The sequence below is a fragment of the Anas platyrhynchos genome, chromosome 7, assembly GCF_047663525.1.
Source record: "Anas platyrhynchos isolate ZD024472 breed Pekin duck chromosome 7, IASCAAS_PekinDuck_T2T, whole genome shotgun sequence".
In the NCBI taxonomy this organism is placed as follows: Eukaryota; Metazoa; Chordata; class Aves; order Anseriformes; family Anatidae; genus Anas; species Anas platyrhynchos.
In genome coordinates, this window is record NC_092593.1 from 19,740,379 (window position 1) to 19,761,048 (window position 20,670).

The window sequence follows — 20,670 nt, forward strand, 5'->3', positions numbered from 1 at the left end:
TCCTGGGTAGACTTACTACCTCTTCCTCAGGTACCGGTCTCTCAAGCTCCAGGGCCTCAAACCTGTTGCGTAATATCATGCAAACATCATGCAAAGAAATATGCTAAGGCTCAAATTCTTTTTAGAAAAATACCTGAGCTTCTTCTTGCTGCTTCTTCAGCTGTTCAAGCATATGCTGCAAGTCTGCCTCCCTCTGTTCTGCCTCAACCATAGTTGCTTGGTTCTGTTCTTCATAGGCCATGGCAACCACAGCCAAAATTAAGTTAATCAAGTAGAAGGAACCCAGAAAAATGACCAGAACAAAAAATATCATGTATGTTTTGCCAACAGCTCGTAACGTCTAGAGGGGAAGAAGAAAAATGATCCATGTGGTGAAGACATGCATCAATTCTGCAATTCACAAACAGACTGAATATTAAAAAGACACTTTTTAAAAACTTTTAAATTACTAAAGATAATACTTGTTAAAACCAATTTTCACACACATGAAAAAACTATGGTGAGAGAACTAATTTATACAAAGACAAATTAAGATTCATATTTTGCTGTGAGAGAATATACATTGTACAAATGAAAGAAAGGATCAAAAAATGTACGTACCTCTTCAGAAATCATGTGAGATTCTGTACTAAGAACCCTTGTCTGCTTAATTCTGCAACTGAATTTGCTTTCTTTCATAAATACTGCACTTTTTCAACTGCTGTCAATAGCTGTGGTATGTAATATAAACAAAGGCCCTTTCTGTGTTTGGTTTGGGGACAGCTGGACACAATGATTTTATCATATACTCACCAGCTGATAAAGATTTTCCCAGTAGTCTTGTGTCATAAGTCTAAACAGGGACAAGAAAGCCCAACTGAATGTGTCAAAACTAGTATATCCATAGTTAGGGTTTCTTCCAGCTTTCACACAGATAAACTCTTCTGGACATTTACTAGGGAAAAAAAAAATTGTAATGTGTATGAAAAAAATGTATCATTAAAATGCTTTTAAATTACTGTATCTTGAGTTTCCAATAAAGATTAATTAGACCTTATCTGTCAAGGTAGCTGCTGCTATTTGTGGCTTACATTTTAAAAACTTTTGAGGAGAGGAAAACGGTGCTCTTTTTTTCTAAGCCAGCAAATGGCAAACAAGTAAATAAAAATCTTTCTTTCAAACTTCTCACCATTATACACAAAATAAAACTTATTCCTAACAGATCAATATTATATCTGCAGGTGCCTCTTCAATGGAGATAATATTTTTGATTAATACAGAGGTTCCATAAATTGAACACTTCCATGCAAGAGAAAGAGTTGGTATAGATATTTTTTTTGTTGAATTTTTCATGCCTGCAGGGTTGGTATACCAGGTTTCTTGGTTCCTTCGGGTTTGTGAAATAGTCAAGTCAAGTTAACAATTCCACAACAGGAAATAACTGCCAGAGATATTATTTTAAGCTCCTGAAACTCTACGTATCAGTTTTGATAGTAGGTGATCCAATTCTGTGGGCACAGTATCTCTGTTATGATTCTATTCCTGAGGGTTAGAGGAGGTTTTGCCAACAATAAACTTCATGGAAAGACACTATAAAGATTTCTTTCCATACATGTGTGTGTGTGTATATATGCATATATATACATATATATAACATTACTTGATATTTACACACAAAAAGTTTACAAAAAAAAGCTTAAGTATATCTGTTTTAGACATAATTATCCAAAATAAGGGATGGACTGATATATCACTATCATCTAGTAATGTTATTTTATTACAAAGAATTGTTGTAAAGAGAGACCAAGATAGTGCCATGCATGAAACCCACAGACAGAAGAATACTGAATATTGTCCTCCCAAAAGTCAGTCTTAAAACACAGTTCCCCATGCCTTTTTTAGAGATGTGAAATGACTTGAAGTCTTTGAAACAGAAGTACGCTCTCAAGTTATTGATAATGCAATATCTACCTGCTGAAATAGTATTTGTCTAGTTAGAGTTTTTAATTTTGCCGCAAAGTATTTTCTCACTTAGTATTTTTACTCATTCAAGTATTTAGTTACTATGAACCATGACCATACATTTTTCATTATGGATTTAGGTAGCTAAATTAGCTTTTTAACTTTATAGTGGTATTGTTTATGTTTTGTTTAAATGGGTGGTATGTAGTTTTCATTGCATCTTACCCTGCATCTGAGCTATTACCACAAAGCAGAAAATCCTTTTGTCCTTCTAGACGATAAAAATGACCTAAAAGAAAAGAAATGCTAAATTATTACAATTAAGGCAAGGAAGTACTACACTGAACTACAGTAATGTGTCAGAAGATGCAATCTTGATTTGTTACACCCCCCACCCCCAAATAAAACCAAAAAACACCTCTTCCAAGGCCAGAGAGACTTTGGTGTCTCCATCTTTGGAGACATTCAGCACTTTCCTAGACACGATGCTGAGAAGCCTGCTCTAACGACACCTTGCAGCTGGACCTCAGCAGGACTGGATGACCCCAGAGGTCTCTTTCAATCTGCATGATTCTGTGATTTCCAACCTAACCCTACAATTATGTTTCAAAGCGCAGTTAAATGAAAAAAAAATCACATCAGTGTGAATTTGGGAGGCAAGATATAAAATATGTACTCATTGTCATCCTATTTCATTGATACTTATCTTCATCCTATAACATGACATGGTAATCTAACGTGTTTGTGCACGTATGTGTGCTTATACACTAATACTTCAACACATCATTTCAGCAGTGTTTCTTACTTTCATTCTCAATGTATGCTGTCCAGTCAAACTCTGTACCATTAATGTACGGAGCTACGTATTTTTCAAAACTCGTTGAATTTTTTGATGGCCATAACAAGCATTTATTCTTCAAGTTGCCCATGAACAGCTGCAGTCCTATTAGTGCAAACACACTCAGGCAAAATACAGTCAAAATCATTACATCTGAGAGCTTCTTCACAGACTGAATTAACGCTCCCACAATAGTCTTCAAGCCTGCAAACAGAGGCACATTTTCATTAAATATTTACCTAAGCTAAAATACAATGTGGATCGCTCCAACACACTATTAAACATCATGCACAGCTGCACAAGAATAGTCTTAAAATATTTTTCAAAGGAAAAAGATATCACTAAGTCCCATAGCTCCTGATAAACAAATCGGAAGCTATGAATGGTATGCATTCCAAAATACCTGTTCTACAAATAAGTAGCATTTTTTACTCATGCTCCCTGTACATGTTAACTACATGTGAAGGGAGCTATTCCGGTTTTATTTTCTGCTTGATGCCTCTTCCTCCAAACCTGTGCCAGTGTCCTTATCCAATTCACAATATATTGGTTCTATAACAGCAAACAAAAAACAAAACACAATTGCATTGCAGCGGAGATTTTAATGGTACCATTATAATGTGTCCTATTCAGCTGGAGGTGATTTGGTGAAGATAGGCATCTCAAGATAATAAATAAAGCATGCAATCCCGATGCTACTCCTTAATTTCTTATTCTTTTATCGAGGTTTTAGCTTTTAAAATACATTGAAATTTTCAATCTGAAATGTCATTTATAAATGGTAGTATTCAGATTAATAATAGAAAAATGAGAAGATAATTAATTTTGATCTTTATTGTGGGAGAGAAAATTTGACATCATGAAATAGAAATTATAGTCTACGTAATACATGGGCTATATAATTCAATTTCTCATGCATGAATTTATTAAACTCTGAGGCTGAGTGTTTTAGAGAATCAGAAAAATAATCAAGTTTAGTTTAGTTTAAGTTAAGACTGGAGCCTAAATCCTGTTAAAAACATGAATTCAGCTTCTGTGAAAATTTCAATCAGCCTCAGTGTTTAACCTCGCTCTCACCTGGAATGACTGATATTGTTTTCAAAGCTCGGAGAACTCTGAATGTTCTCAACGCTGAGACATTGCCCAGGTCCACAAACTCTGTCACATATCTGTAGTGAGGGATTCCACACACAAACACAATGACAGCACACACAGAATTAAACAGAGGTGATGTAGAGAGCTTACTATGTTACACAGTTACTTCTTACCTGGAATTACAGAAATAGTTTTCAAAGCTCTCAATACTCTGAAAGTTCGAAGAGCTGAAACATTGCCTAGGTTTACAAACTCTGTTATATACCTGTAGAATTAAATCACAGTTACTCAGAATTAAGATAGAGTGTATATTACTTACCTGGACCTGTAATCCAGACTATTTTTTAGGAAGGGTGAACATTAAATGAAAGACTTACATTTATATTTTCCTGTTTCAATGGAGTTTTCCCTAGGAAGCATACCCTTAAGTATTTCCATTGAATGTAAATTAATATGAAACTGATTACCATGATTTTATTGTTTAAATATACTTTATACTTTATAACAGATTGTTCAATTGTAACTTCTCTTTTGTACTGTGCAATAGTCCACTAATTCTGCTGTGTGCTAGATCACGGTAAACATTAAAATGGGAGAAGTTGAAATGCATTTCGACTATAATTCATTTTAAATGAGCTAACAGAACCCAAACAAATTATTACCATTTCAGGAAAAAAAAAAAAAAGTTATGGCTGGTATTTTACTTAAAGTAAATAAATGTATACTTACGCAAAGGAAATGACAATAAAATCAAGCCAGTTCCAGGGGTCACGAAGGCAAGTAAAATCATCTATACAGAAGCCTCTTGCAAGGATTTTTACCAAAAATTCAAAAGTATAAATACCAGTAAAAGTGTACCTATGAGAAAACATCAAAGTAAAAGTTTAACATTGTCATTTAATGATATAACAATATAGAAATAACAGAATAACACTCAAAAGCCGTGATTATTATTAAACAGACGGTAATGGTAATTACAAACTTACATCAAACATGACTGTTTTCCCACCATTCTTCTGCATAGTTATGGGATCTTTACTTTTTAATCTGAAACGTATTTGTGCAGTTTCTGGCACGCATGGGTTTGAAATTTGAATACAAAGTAGTAATACAAATACGAAGAAAATATTTTTTTGTAAGTGAAAATTTCAGTATGGTTGGCATTTCAGAAATAAAATCCACATTTAAGTGAAACTTAGTGTTTACTACCGCTACCAAAGTCAGACTTTAGAATGTCTAACAGTAATCCTCATACTTTGATATGAAAAGCTTGGGTGTTAATTTTTTACATTTTATTAAGCATTAAGGTGATTCAGTAGTGGCTATTCAAAGCATCTTACTGAAAAGCAATAGTGTCAGTTTTATAGGATTTTTCTTCTTCTTCTTTTAATAAAAATGCTAACAGAACAGCTGAAAAGGGAGAGAGCACAAAAACATTACAAGTACAAAAATTATGATCAAAAGGATTAAATCAGTTTTATTCAGGGAAAAAGGGTAACAATATCACAGCTTTTTTTCTTACAGCCTGCAGGCCTGTAGTGGTTTGAGTTGCAGCTAGTATTAATCAACAGGCTAGAGAAAGAATACCAGTTTGCACATGATATTAAGTAAAACCACACAGCTTAGCTCTTAATTTAGCTTTTCATTTTAAAATCATTAAAAAAAATAATATATATATATTTATATATAATTTTACTTACTCCACATTCTTTGTCCATTCTGGTAGTTTACTCCATGTCATGAATACACAGTTTGTCAAAATAGTGAGCATAATAAGCATGCTGAACAATGTTGACTGCAGTTAAGGAACTTACACTTTCCTCATGCTGAATATGCATCACACAAAACATGAGTAGTTGACCGGGCTTTAGAACACTAACAACACATACAATACAAATCAGTTTTAAATGACTAAAAATGCCATATTTAAATCAAAGATGTTTCATATTAATGATACTATTAATTCTGTAAACTAGGTATACGTGCTAGCCTTCATTCATTTTGAGAGAAAGAATTAAGGGGATGAATACATTTAAATACTAAAACCAACAAACATTGTAACATATTTCGAAAGACCAGTAACTATTATGTTTTCGTTTTAAGCAAACTAGATAAAAAGGATATGAATGAACTAAAATCTTAATAGCTATTCTTCTAATAATATTGAAAGGAGATAAAAGGTACAAGGCAGAGGTGGCACTGAACCTGAAGATTGTCTTCCCTTTATTCAATACTATAAATGTCTTTAAAAAAAAAAAAAAAAAAAGAGAGAGAGAGAGAGAGAGAGAGAATAGGAAATTAAGGATATGTTTGCAACCTCACCATAAATAGAGGCTGCACTTACACAGATGTAAGTAGCCAAATTTATTTACAATAAAATTATTCAAGCAAGTATCTGATTGTGTATTTTCTCATAAGCAAGGAAAACTGAAAACCATACATTCTTTTTCTCTGTGCTCTTAATGTCTGCATTTCAACATTTTCCTGGATTATGTAAGTGAAGAATATAATTAAAAAATTGTCCTTTTAAAACAGTAAAAATGTGTGCAGCTATATTGTATGCACTTCAGATGAAACCTGGCAGTGCAAAACACAGCACCTTATCAATCATTTTTGGAGACTCATCAGCAACTACTTAATCATTTTTGCACTTCGAAACTGCTTCTGAAATTAGATATCCTGGTTCTTAAAGACTTTACTGCCTTTATTGTCTGAGCAGTTATTTCTATTACCATTTACACAAACATTTTTGATTTAGACTAAAACTGTTATCTAATGAAAACTTAAGTCAGTATACATTTTATGATAATTTTCCCAAATGACAAATATCTGGAAATAAGTAGGTTTTAATATTGATTCTTCCTGTTGTATGCCGATATTCTATTGTAACAGAAATGGATCATTTGACAGTAGAGCTCATGGTGTAGAAACAACAACTAAAGTAACTGAAAACACTATACCTAATTGTTAGTCTTCAACATTCTGTACTAGAAAAATACTGCTTTAACCAAGTTGCTTCATATGGAAGATGGTAACCTGTTTATTATCCATTCTGTGTTTCAAGAACCTATTTTGTGTTTTTAATTCAAACGTTTTATTGATTTTCACAATGAAATAAGAACTTGCTTATTCTGTACTGCCTTTTTAAAGTAAACTCAATTTTGTTTTCATTTTGAACATCATTCTGCTTCTCTTTTCATCATCTAAGATCTATACTTGCTAAAGCCACCACCCTTGATCTTGTCTCCTTTTGTTAACGGTTTCTCTATAAAAGAAACTCAGTTGCATTATAATAGATGAATATGCATCAATTTATTTTTCATTTTCAGGTCTATTCTGGACCTATAACAAGGCTCAATACAGAAACAGGAAGTAGTAGACACAGTCCTATTTCAGAAGAGGATGTGCTACTCACGAGTGTTTTTATACTGTTTTGCAGACATTTTGTTGTTGCTGTTAATGAGCCACAAAATCTCTTTTACATTAAACAGAATTAAAAAAAATATATAAAAAAAATTAGGTAATATTTCCAAGAAAATTCTGCATACATGCAGATATAAAGTGACTCTTAAAGGAATGATGGAGAGACTTTAAATAACTTCCTTGCACTGTAACATAATATTGAGGGCACATGACCTCAAGATGTCCTACCAATTACTGTCTTCGTGTTCCTTGTGGGGCAGCACTGGGAAGGATTACTTACTAGTAAATTGGTATTAAAATCATCAGGAAAAGCATAACTGGACAGAAAATCTAGTCAGACTCAGAAAAAAAAGTGCAGTGATCCTAAAGCAAAATCAAGCAAAATGAACTCATGTCTACACATGAGCTGTTACCTATCCACAGAAATCATATCATATGAAGCTGGCAACATGTGCTAATAATCACATTTTTATTTTTTACTTATGTCCCTCCCTAGTCAAGTAGAATTTAACAAGTAACTCCAGGTGAGTTTTGTAGTTTTGTTTAGCTTTTTTTTTTTTTTTCCAAAATATTTCAATAAGTTTTTAAGGCATGTTTGACAGTATATCATATTGGCAGGTGACAGACAGAACAAGCACTTCATCCAAAGTAAATCTGTTGCTAGACTGGAAGATAGTGCAAGAATTCTTATAATATCTAATAATTTAATTCTCTGAGGAAAACAAACCAAAAACTTTAGCTGCTTAATTAGTTTCCTTCTTAGCCTGCTGAACTACATCTTAGTACCATGTTTCCTCAAATCCCCAGTAACAGAGTAGCCAGAGAGAGATGAAGTTTTCCAATGCTTCAGCATTTCATCAGATCTGAAGAGATTAAAATACATTAATACAAAATCCATTAACACAAAAACATCATAAGGAAATCTTAGATATTAAAAAAAAAATCATAAAAAGTAACCTAAGTAGAAGACTCACCATCATATTTATATTGCATTCAAAATGATTAACATGGTATCATAGACTTTTAAATACTTTCAATAGGGCTTCTGACTACCTTCAACAGGTAGTAAACTACAGCATTTACCACTTTGTAGTTCAACAGGTATATTGTAATTATAATCTTAGTAAATGCTTACTTTTTTATTGGCATAATATGGATCCAGGTCCTCCAGGGGCTCAGAAACCATTTCTGGAGGAATATCACCATAAATAAATGGCAGCGTCTTTCCTGCCTCCAAGTCATTACTTGGCTTTTGATGATTTTCTTCATGACCACCATCATCTTTATGCTCATCTTTGTCACGGTTAGACTTTTCATCAGCAATACGCTTCTCAATAGCTGCAAGAGACTCTTGGGTGAAAAGGAAGAAGCTATCAGATCCTGGTGGTACAAACATTGCCTGTGCCATCTTTTCATTCTGCAAACTTTAAACACTTTTGTGCTCTTGTGCAAGAAGATCCTAGGAGAACATGAGGGATGGGGAGTGGGGAGAAACAGAAAAATTAAGAGAGTACAACAGCAAGACAATTCCCCAAATAACAATTTTCTGCATAGTATAGTAGTTATCTGCCTCTTTTCTAATTGTAAAGAACATAAAGAGAAGTATTTGAATTAATTTTCAAAGACAACAGAAAATTAGATATCTTAGCTTTTCTGAAGTACCAACATGGCAAACAGATACAGTTTAGGATGTAAAGAAAAACATGAAAGGAAAAGAATTATAACGACATTTGCATGCAATTTATTTGTCATCTCAGGTTAATATACATGTCACGAGATAAAGGAAAGGATTCTCACTTTCCCTAATCTAAACAAGAAATCCAAAACACACCTTATTATGAAAAGTTAAGAAATGTGTTAACATATTACGTTATTCAGTGTTTGTGAGGATAGGGATTTATATAAAAAGTTGGGCTAGTGTCTCCAAAACACTTACAATTTATATTATAAAGGCGGAAAGAAAAGTAAGCATGTTCTTCCTATTCCTTCCTTCCTTCATTTGTTATGGAAACACTACTCCACCTGGTGGCTTACATTATGCTAGCTGAACTAATACTGCTCTATTAGACAGCAGGTACTATATTTAAAGTCATATGCACAAGCAGAATGCAACTAGGCTAAGGTTTAGTCCTTCCATTTTTGGATTTCGTGACTAGTATTTTCTTGACTTTCAACTGTAAATTTGGTTGTATTATGTTCTCTAATTAAGGAATTTATGAGGGATGAAATGTTTTAGATTTACACAAAAAACACGACACTCTCTCTGAAGTTACACTACTCTCTCTGAGGCTTGATGTATTTTCAAAAAAAAAAAATTTTTCATTAAAATATCAACAAATGCTACATTTTCAATAAGTTACTTTTTTCTAGATTTCTATTTTCTACAGGGAGAACACAATTAATACCCATGGGTGCAATTAGTTCAGGATAAACCGATTTTATAAACTGAGACAAAACAGAATCAAGTCCTCCTTGGTGACATTCAACAGTGCTACAGTTTTTAACAACACTTCAACAAAATTCAGAAATTGTGGTAGGTTGATCATTGCTGGCTACCAGATTGCCACCCAGCCACTCTTGTACTTTCCCTCATAAAAATAATAACAGGGATAAAATAAAGTAAAAAATCTCATGGGTTGGGACCAGTTCATAACAGTGTGCTCTCCACGAGCTGCAGTTCCTTTGGAACTGCACCAGCTCCACCTGCTCCAGCACACAAATCTGTCCTGGCATGGTACCCCATGGACTGCAATGAAATACCTCCTCCACCATGGGCTATCCCACAGGCTACAGATGAATCTAATGTCTGGCACCCAGAACACCTCTTTCTCAGACCTTGAGGTTTTCAGGGCTGTTTCATGCACTTTTTTCATCATTCCTCACACTGCCATGCAGCATTTTGACACTTCTTGAATGTCTTTTCCCAGAGGCGCCACAAGATTGGGTGAGGGGTTAAAGATGAGGGAACCATTTTGCCAGCCAAAAAGTGAAATCATGTCAGAATTAATGCTATGAATGCTATCACAGAGAATCATAAAGGTTCTGAAAGACACCAAAGCTGGTGAGGAACTGGGTGCCACAGGCACCCAGTGCAGAATGGCCTGGACACCAGTCAGGACCTTGATCCCAAATGAACAACCTGAAGCTGGTCTAGAACGGCTCCATTTGCCCCAGGCTTCTACCACCAATGTCATGGACCAGGCCTGCACTACACAGCGGGTGAGAGTTCCTTAAAGACATAGCTTTTCCTCTGGTCACAGTGTCAGCTTAACAGTAGAGACGTGCAGGAAAAGAAAAAAAAATTGATGCCAAATACTTATATATGAGGTGCAGTAGCCCCATTGAATTACCACACCATGCTATCAATCCCAGGAACGTTAAGGCAGCTGCTTCTTCTAGAATCACTTTTAGGTCTCCTCCAAGTTAGCTTATAACATTTTCTACATTTAACAATTTCCCAGCACAAACTGAATTCTCACAGCCACTAACACCTAGCCTTATGCCGGCCTTTTTTTCCCCTCAAAATTCACCAAACAAGGGTATGCATATATCCAAGTCCTAGCTTTGTCAGATGAGCTATGACAGCTTCTGCATCCCTAGCAAGTACTCTCTACTGTGACAAAAGACAGAAAAAAGGGGTCTTTGCACAGGCAAGTAAGGATACGAGAAATCTCCTGATTAAAGGGGTACAGAAATTGGCCTTATTTTGTGTCAGCCATACAGCATCTTCGGAACACAGAGCGATAGTTATTCTTGGGAACAGGCAGTCCAGGAATGACACATCTTCCCTTAATTATTCCAAAATGGACAACTGGATCCATTCCATCTTAAAAAGATTCACCGTTCTCAAATGGAAAGTCCTTGATTCCTGTTTGGCCTTCTCCGCTGAACCTTCCTAAATCCCTAACATCCATGCCTCTGAAAATCTGACCTGCAATGCTTTGATTGAAGCATTTCCTTCAAAAGTTGGATGATGCCTGTGGCCAGATGCCCAGGGAACATGCACTCATGCACCAGCAAAAAATAAAATCACTCCCACAGGAAGACACCAGAATCCGTTCCCTTAAAGCTCCATTTTTAACCTAAGAAATAATGTAAGTAATGACACTGTGATTTGGTACCCTTAGTTGCTTTATGTAGCTTACACCTGTTTTTTGTTTTGTTTTGTTTTTTTTAAATAAAACTTCCTATATGGTAAATTAATCACTTTTGCATGTGTCACTACAGATACTGAGAACTGTACTCATGTAAGATTTACCTTTCCTGCATTAAGAGATGCAAACTACTGTTCATATTATAAATATGGCTGTATGTACTGACTGTACAGTTTCTGAAATGGTTAGATAGTTGCACAAACTCTGAGGAGTCTGAAGAGACAGGACAGAAAGACCTACAGCCATTAAAACAACCATCTTTAAAGCAAACAAAACTGGTGCTTAAAACCAAATAAAACCAGCGCTGTACACACAGTACTGCTTTGGTAGTGCTGCCCTTTGTGGAGATGACATTGGACATGACATTACATGACATTACAGATTTTTCAGCACATCTACGCACCAGTCCACAATGTCTATCAAAAAGTAGGGACAAGCTTGGAAGTCTAAACAATATTTACATGATTTTGTGTTTTGATGATTTTCTTCAGAAACAAAAAAGGCAGAAAAATCCATGTTAACTAAAAGAAAGGGGAGAAACCCTAAGAGAGTTTTACAGGTTACCTACTACAACAATCAGCCTTTTGGGGATGTTCTTATTACTTGGAGGAAGATGTTTAAAAGCTTTAAAGAGTTTCCGCCTTGACTTTATGAAGGCAGATTCAGAAGGTGATGAATAGGACCACAGAAACTACTTTTAATTGAACACGTCGCTAACTTATGCCTGCCTATGCACTTAGGCTAAATTTCCTCTTTAGAAACCTGTAATACGTAAAACCAAGAGTTCATGTCTGCTCATTTTACCAAATACCACTATGGCCTTATGACACTTTTTCTGAGTTGTTACCGATGTTATCAGAATAGAAACCAATCCTTCTGCTTTCATGCTGATATTCCAGTGGTATATTCAGCAACACTTAAGTAGTATCCTTAGGGTTGACACAAACTCCATCCAGCCTTTCTCTCTAGTGAGACCATAGCCAATGACCGCATCACATTTCAGTGTCAGCATAAAACAAACAAACAAAAAGGATCTAACACCTAACAGCAACCTCTTCTGTCATAGTCTAATCACAGCCCATACTTCTGGAAAAAAAACAATACACATGTTAAACAGATATTGAGTTATGAATCAGAAACTATGTTTTCTCATCATGACTTTTTTTTTTAATGAATGTAAATATATACTCTGTAAAATACTGACATCATTTATGCCATTCCATCAAGGAAATTCATTTATCCAGTAAGGAAACAAATTGAAAAAATTATAACAATAGATGGATTAGTTTAATGACTTAAATGTTCTCTTTTCTGCAGTCATGATGGCTACTGTACCACAAAGAAGCAGTAACAAATCAAATCAAAAAACAAGAAAGAATATGAATCCTGAAAGGAGGGGAAAAAAATAAAAATGAAAACCAACACTTCTTCCCCCCCCCAAAAAAAAAGGTCCCTATGCAAATCTTCATCCCTGTCTCCTCCCTAAAAAAAAAAGCAAAGAGTAATAATTATTTTTAAATGAAAAACTCAATATAAGGTTTATGACATGTTCAACATTTTCTACAGACATTTACAAAATATTTATTTTTGCATTTATAAAAATAATGTTCAAACTTCAACCCAAACCACATAGGATCGAAATCTCAGAATGAAGGAAATACATCTCCCATACATAGTATATTTACCTTCATGTTTTTTCAGAGCTGGATACTCTACATCCCATAACACAAGAAATGAATTTTTACATTATTATTTTCAGTGTTCTCTCTATCTGTTAATTACTATTGTACATTTCATAGTGCTATTTAAATAAAGTTGAATACAATTTTCAGCATACTAAAGAAGCCTGGATAAATCACTAAGTCTCGATAACCAAATAAATTCTCCTAAGTATGAAAATTAATTAAGACTAAGAAGCTGCTACCATGACAGTCTGTTGATGATGTACACTGAAATTCAATTTGGCAAATGATCACATTTGATGAGTCATCAGCAAACCTACATACATTTTCTTTGTTGTGCTTTTTTATTTTTCTGCATCTGTGTATGTAAAAGAATATGGCATTTTTATTTCAGGGATACTAAATTTGACTAACTATATAAATTAAAATTTGCATTATTAACTACTATATTGCTGTTACTCAATGATGCATCCTTCAGACTGTTCTAGCTGCTAGACAAAAGAAACTGTTTTGATTCCGACTACCCCAATATTACTATTCTGAGAGTCTGCAAAACAAAAAGCTGACAATAATACAAACCAAGAAAGTTCTTAGGAAAATGGGTTAATCTAGAAAGCATCTCCTCTAATCAACAATTAAAAATCTAGTGTCCTTCTTTCCCCTCTCAAAGAATTTCCTGTGCAGACACTAACAGTACTAACACTATTCAGCCACTTATGATCGTAAGCATCAATAAGAACTGAAACATTTCTAAATTATTAATTATTCTGAACCTGAAGGAATTAAACCTATGGCACATTTCATCCCTTGTACTTCTCAGCAGAATATTGTGGCAATGCAATGGGACTAACTGGGACAACTCAGCTTTAAAGATTTTGCCATGCCCTTCATTTACAAGTTGTTTCTTTGTAGTTTGCTCATAAAAAATCATATTGAAGAATAAAACAAATGCCTACTGAAAACAGACAACTTCTGTACAGTTCTAATGGTTCAATTTCTTACATGCAACTCACCTTACATGTCCTTTATCCTTTTCAAGTTATTTCAAATTAGCTATTTTCAATTCAGGAATCTCTGATTCAGTGTGTAAGTTTATAGTAATACTTAGAAGATACCTGCAGAGTATTAATGTTGCAGGAAAGCAAAGTGTTAAAAAGGCAGAGGATGCTACTCTTGATCTTAAAAAGAAGATTTCTCTCATATAAATCATTTTAAGAATCTGCAACCACTTGGGCAAGCTGATCAGTCTCTCTCCTTACTTTCTGAAAATTAATTCATCAAGTTCAGATCCAGGAAACTCAGTTCTCACAGACAAGCATTCCAGTCACTAACGTATTGAACAGAAAATCTTAAATAGAGCCAACACATAACAAATGAAAAACTGTGTGGTTGTTTACTGTTAACAATACAATAAAAAACAGTGAAACACAGTATTTACTTTGTCAGCAAGGTGACATGCATTCATTTTTACTTGAGCAAGTATGATATTCCTGTCATTCGTATGCATGTCAATGACTTTTTTCTCCAGAACACAAATGTATTTTAAAGTATTAAGAACCTGGTTTCTTTTAGGCCCTAATAAATCATGCAGCCAAGTTTTTGTATGATAATCCTAATTTAAATCTTCCTCAATAGGTTAATCCTTTTTACAATCTAATTAAAAGTTTGTATCAAATTTACCCCTATGGTAACACTAATCTTCAGTAACGTATCAGTCACTTGTGTTTCCTTCTTTAAGGTATTTATGGGAAAAAAAAATCTCATTTTCTGGCTAAGCAAGTTCAGAGAAACTCTTCTGTAAGTCCAATCAAGCATATCAGTTGCTGAAACTTCTTTTTACAGTTTTTGTGTCTATGGTATTTTGTACGACAGATTTGCTTTTGTAAATACCGGTGTTTGATCTTACAATGTTTCATTATCACATTTTGTTCTTTTTACCCTCTGTTCTCCACATTCCTCCTTCAGTTTATGAGATATCATCATGCCAGCTTATGGCACAGTAAGACATTATGTAACTTCCAGCACAAAGCACCAATAACGTGTGCTGGGTAACTTTTGTTCCAAAAGACTTCTTTTATTACACCACAGATGATGACATCAAGATAATTACATTTTGACTTTTACCTTTATAATTTTTGATAATTTTTCTACATAATTTCTTAGTAAAGACAACTGTCAAAGCTTTTAATACTGTATCTGTGGATGTAAATGAGTATGCATCTAACTCCTTGTTTTGATGCTTTTAAGATAAATAGATAAAGAAATTCAGTATTGCCATGGATATAACAACATACTGTAGCTGCTTCAAGCCATGGAGCAATACTCCCTATACATATTTCATTTGATCATGGTACTTGTACAGTGTTTAGTTTTCTGCTACTCATTAGCTGAAAGAGAGTAGGAAGGAAAGGCAACCATCATACAAAATTATTTTTTTTCACACTGAATACTTTTTACCTAATAATTGTTTTCAGTTACAAAACTGAACAGACTACTTAAATTCACTCTAGTGATAAGAACTCTTCAGGATACAACTGCCAGATTCCCTGTTACAACCCAAAATGTATTTTATCCAGAAATCATATGAACTTAATCTCATATTTAAGGAAGAAAGAAAAACATATTAAAAAAAAAAAGAAAAAAATCCAATAATAATTAAGGTTTACATTTACAGAATAAGACCTCAAAGGTACAAGGGTCAACAGAAAACAAAAACAAGAATGGCAATAACAACATTGCAAGTTATTTTTCAAAGTTAGATTTCTCTTATGTCAGATTTGCCACAGTGGTTCCAAGAAATCAATAAACAACACTTTCAGAAAAGAAGAAAGTACTACACTTCCAGATTAAATTTTTAGGAGCTCTCTGGCTCAAATTTCATCTTCACTGAATGAATGCCAGCTGAAAAAGGAAAGCACATAGCCTCAAAAATGAAATTGTGAAGAAAATAATTGCCACAATAGCCAGAAGAATTACTTTAAAACATTCTGTCTACTTAAAATGTAGACATTTATGAAATTTTTACAGATCATGGCATCATCACCAATGCTTGTGCTCACAGAGCTCTACGATATTCTCTTCTGCCTCCCATCATTTCATACTGATGGGTTATAACAACTAATGGTAGAAACAACAAAAAGGAGGGAAAAAAAAAAAAGACTCTTCACAAAGCAACTAATGTCAATGAAATGTCTTTTTTGAATGGTTATTAATCCCTAGGAGATTACTAAGAATTATTTCATAAGAGAGACTAAGTAGTAAATAAAAAATAGCATTTATTTCCGAACTGGATCCCAACAATGCCGCAGACTCTGGTCCACAAAACAAGAGTTTATATTCACATACGTGGACAAAGAAATACAGAAACTACACCATTAAATATTGGAAATGTTTCTTTTATGTTCACAAGTTCATTTAGTATCTGTTAAATGCTACACTAATACAAACTGAAGAATCAGAATTTGCTCCAAGTTCCTTAAGCAGGAATTCTTATTTGATTTTAGCATATATTAGAACTGAAGCTTTTAACATAATATCTAAAACTGATGATGCGGATGCTCCTTGCGTAATGGACCATTTATTGGAAGGCGCTCAGCTACTCTGCTTTCTAGCACAGCAGAAGAATAAGCATAATTGTATACAGCATTATAATACATGACTAATGTTAAATTGGTTTTATCCAAAGCCACTCACAACTTCCATTAACATTTGAAGGAGATTTAAAAAAAATCAACCAACAACTCAATTATGTTTAAAATGGTTAAAGTCTCCCAAACAGTCTTTGTTACTATGAGCAAACATTTACATATAATTGATACTTAGAAGTTATAAAGTTGGAGACAATAAGCACTGTTTCTTTTTTGATTTAATGCAAGAATTATAACTTTGACAAGTAAATTTGCTTTGCATTACAGTTGCGTATAAAACCAGGATAAGATCTTTTAGCAACTCATGTGAGTTATTGGAGAAGAATGTGTTCAGTAAAAAGCAGAAGCATTTCTTCATATATAAAATACAAACATTTCTGCAAAATAAAGCAGGCTTGGATACAAGATTAGTAACATTTAGCCTGCCACCATATTGTGTTGCTAGAACATGTATTGCAAAACCACAGCCATGCCACTCCCCTACATTAAATACATTTACATTTAGTTTATTCATGTTGAGATCACACTCCAAGATATACTTTTCAATCTCCGTGTTAACCGTTGTGTTGTCAGAGACCTTTTGTCACCCTTATTTTATATATATATATATATAAAAAAAAAAAAAAATAAAGGAAGAAAATAACACAGCTACTCTATTAGTCCTATGTCCAGAACCATATTATAGAAGAAAGTTTCTGTTAAATCTCCCCAAACTCAAGACTGTGAATAAAGGTGCTAAATCAGAGGCTATTGCCAAAAACTGTTGGGAAAAAAGGTGAACATCAGATTTCTCTTGGCATCAGTCATTCTTAGAGTAAGGTGACATCTTTAACAGCAGTCACACAGCGAAGTAGCATTGTACTGCAACCAGAAAACAGCAAGCCGCTCTAACAGAACAAGTTCCAAGATACCTCCATTTTATTTGTCTCTTTAAATACGGTGTATTATCAAACAACGGCAAATGCCTTATTTTAAACAGCACTGAGAAAAGGAACATGCATTTCCTCTAAGCATGCAGGAATTTCTACACGTCTCTATAGTTCAGAATTTTCTGTTCTTTTAATAAAAAGCAATGATACATGAAACAACAATTCTTATGATCTCTGCATCGAAACAGTTATTATTAAACAAGGTATTTATGACTTTCAATTGAAAGAAATTATGTCTCCTGATATAGATCTTTTTAAAATTACAATAATTAAAATTAAAATTATTATTAAAGTAACTTTTAAAAATTACCATATTCTGCTTTCCTTCAGAAATATAGAACTTCCTATCTATATGCAAGCAAAGATTTTTCTTTCTAAACAAGCATATGATGTGTCTGAGATTGACACAAATGACTTGAACTTCTAAAGGAGTCTGCCCTGAGAGAGAAGAGCTCAACAAGAAGTAGATTTTGATGGAGAAGGAGTTAGGCTATACCTCATACCACATGAACGAAAATTTGCTGCAATTAAGGAAAGCAGGTGAACCTATCTTAACTATCTGCATTGGCTCTTTAAAGAAAAGGGCTTTTCAAGTTAGTATTTATGATATATTGGGTTAACTGAAGCCTGGTAAGATCATTACATAAAACAAAACCTATTTTGTTAATTAACTATTATTTGTTTCCTTGTTATAGAGTAGTACACTAATAGCTCTTGCTTTTTATAATCAAATCTAATTTTCTATTAATCATTGTAAGCTTACTGGGGTCCACAGAGCTGACTAAAACAACAAGAAGGCATTTCTTGCATTTGTTTATAAAAGACATGTTCCTCACATTGCTAAAATGTATTATCATGGTATAAATATTTACAGAACTCTGCCTGTGACCCTACCTTGGAAGACTATCCAAACTTACTGGTTGGTTGTTCTTACTAATCGTTAGACAAAAACACATTACACAGGAAAAGCTGAAGATGCTGAACAGAAGGAAAACCCCACAGATAAATTAGTTGTTCCATTAAGGATGAAATTTGGGAAAGAATTCTTGAAGGTTGAGTCTCTGCATCAGTGCCTGGGGGAACCCCTCACACATTTCACACACAGACACAGAATTTCTAGGTTGGAAGAGACCTCAAGATCATCGAGTCCAACCTCTGACCTAACACTAACAGTCCCCCCTAAACCATATCCCTAAGCTCTACATCTAAATATCTTTTAAAGACTTCCAGGGATGGTGACTCCACCACTTCCCTGGGCAGCCTGTTCCAGTGCCTAACAACCTTTTCGGTAAAGAAGTTCTTCCTAACATCCAACCTAAAACTCCCCTGGCACAACTTAAACCCATTCCCCCTCGTCCTGTCACCAGGCACGTGGGAGAACAGACCAACCCCCACCTCGCTACAGCCTCCTTAAGGTACCTGTAGAGAGCAATAAGGTCGCCCCTGAGCCTCCTCTTCTCCAGGCTGAACAAGCCCAGCTCCCTCAGCCGCTCCTCGTAGGACTTGTTCTCCAGGCTCCTCACCACATCCAACAGAACTGTTGTCAGTATGTTTTCACTGCAAGTTAAAGGGCTGGGAGGACGGACAAAAGGAGAAAGTTTCTTTCACCTTTTTACAGCTAGGTGCTGGGATTTCCACAGTGGATCCACTAAAACAAATCCTCTCAAAGTTCATTTACTTTCCAGGGAGACCACCTCAGCAGCAAATCAGAACTGGCCCATAATTTTTGTTTCGATCTGAAGTTATAGTATTAATACAATAAATAAATTACATACAGACAGTAATTCAGGATACATAAGCACTGTGCACAGCAGAGAAACTACACATCCATGAGCACGGGATCTTTTCATTAGCTTGTTCTTGCAAATGTGGAACCAGAAGTTCACCCACATTCACCCACCAATCCATGTACATCAGAATACTCCATGGAAATTACTCAAACCTTGTAAACAATGTTAGGATATTGGGATATAAACACCTCTACGTAATTTATTCCACCTCATCAAGGTGTAGTGAGATGAGGCAACAGGACGAGGGGCAACAAGCGCAAACTGAAGCACAGGCGGTTCCAGCTCAATACGAGGGGACACTTTACCATTAGGGTGACAGAGCACTGGAACGGGCTGCCCAGAGAGGTTGTAGAGTCTCCTTCACTGGAAATACTCAAAACCTGCCTGGATGCCATCCTGTGCAACGTGCTCTAGGTAATCTTGCTTGGTGGGGCAGTTGGATTGGATGATTTTTAAAGGTCCCTTCCAACCCCGCCCATTCTGTGATTCCAATTGCTATTCATTTTTCAGACTTTAGACTGCTACATGACTCAAACTTTTAGTATCCCCATTCCAATAACTTTCCCGTAAAACTGATTTAAAGACAAAATGATCTTGAATGCTTTACCTATATCGTATTAAAGTCAATGTACTCGGATCCCACTCAGTGCTGGCACAAACACCCACTGTTAAACTTTCAGTAATGCAGAAAGTGTTACTGTGAGTTATAACTAACTACACGGAAGTTAGAAGATGCTTTTTTCCACAAAGGGAACATGTATGCTATGTCCGAAGTCAATGACTTAGTTTCTTTCGATTGCAACTAAACTGAAAAAAATTAAGATGCCTGTTTCTGACAAATCTCTGGTATTGTATTCATAACCAGTTATGTAAAATAATGGTACAAAAGTCAGAGAAAAGATGAGGTTGGGAAGCACATTTGGAATTGAGACAGTCCACAGTCCAGCTCAGAACAAGGCTAAGGTTACTCTCCTGGTATGGCCTACATACAGAACCCCGTAGGCTCATGGGGTCTGTTTCAGGTTTCCTCTCCCTCCCCTCCACTGCATCTCTTCAAGATGTCCCAAGGTGCCTCAGTAAATAATTTACCCACCACATCCCGGCCTACTCTTTGTGCTAGCCCAGGTTTCTCTTTCCAGCTCTCTATTGGGTTCAGCACTGCCTGCTCATT

At 34.9% G+C, this 20,670-nt stretch overlaps 1 protein-coding gene across 2 annotated transcripts in view; it reads right to left on the bottom strand.

Moving 5' to 3' along the window:
• LOC101798011 (sodium channel protein type 2 subunit alpha) overlaps positions 1 to 20,670 on the bottom strand; it is a 74,404-nt gene that overhangs the window by 39,346 nt on the left and 14,388 nt on the right. Inside the window, exons 2-10 of one of the 2 annotated variants that reach the window (XM_027461352.3) lie at positions 8,433 to 8,756; positions 5,999 to 6,117; positions 5,575 to 5,664; positions 4,604 to 4,732; positions 4,048 to 4,139; positions 2,747 to 2,983; positions 2,167 to 2,230; positions 793 to 934; positions 134 to 340 (exon numbers count right to left, since the gene is read on the bottom strand). In XM_027461352.3, the coding sequence (XP_027317153.1) occupies positions 134 to 340; positions 793 to 934; positions 2,167 to 2,230; positions 2,747 to 2,983; positions 4,048 to 4,139; positions 4,604 to 4,732; positions 5,575 to 5,664; positions 5,999 to 6,117; positions 8,433 to 8,705 (1,353 nt within the window). In that variant the 5' untranslated portion in view covers positions 8,706 to 8,756. Of the gene's footprint in view, positions 1 to 133; positions 341 to 792; positions 935 to 2,166; positions 2,231 to 2,746; positions 2,984 to 4,047; positions 4,140 to 4,603; positions 4,733 to 5,574; positions 5,739 to 5,998; positions 6,118 to 8,432; positions 8,757 to 20,670 lie in introns of those variants that run through there. The other variant, XM_038182204.2, reaches the window with a different exon arrangement.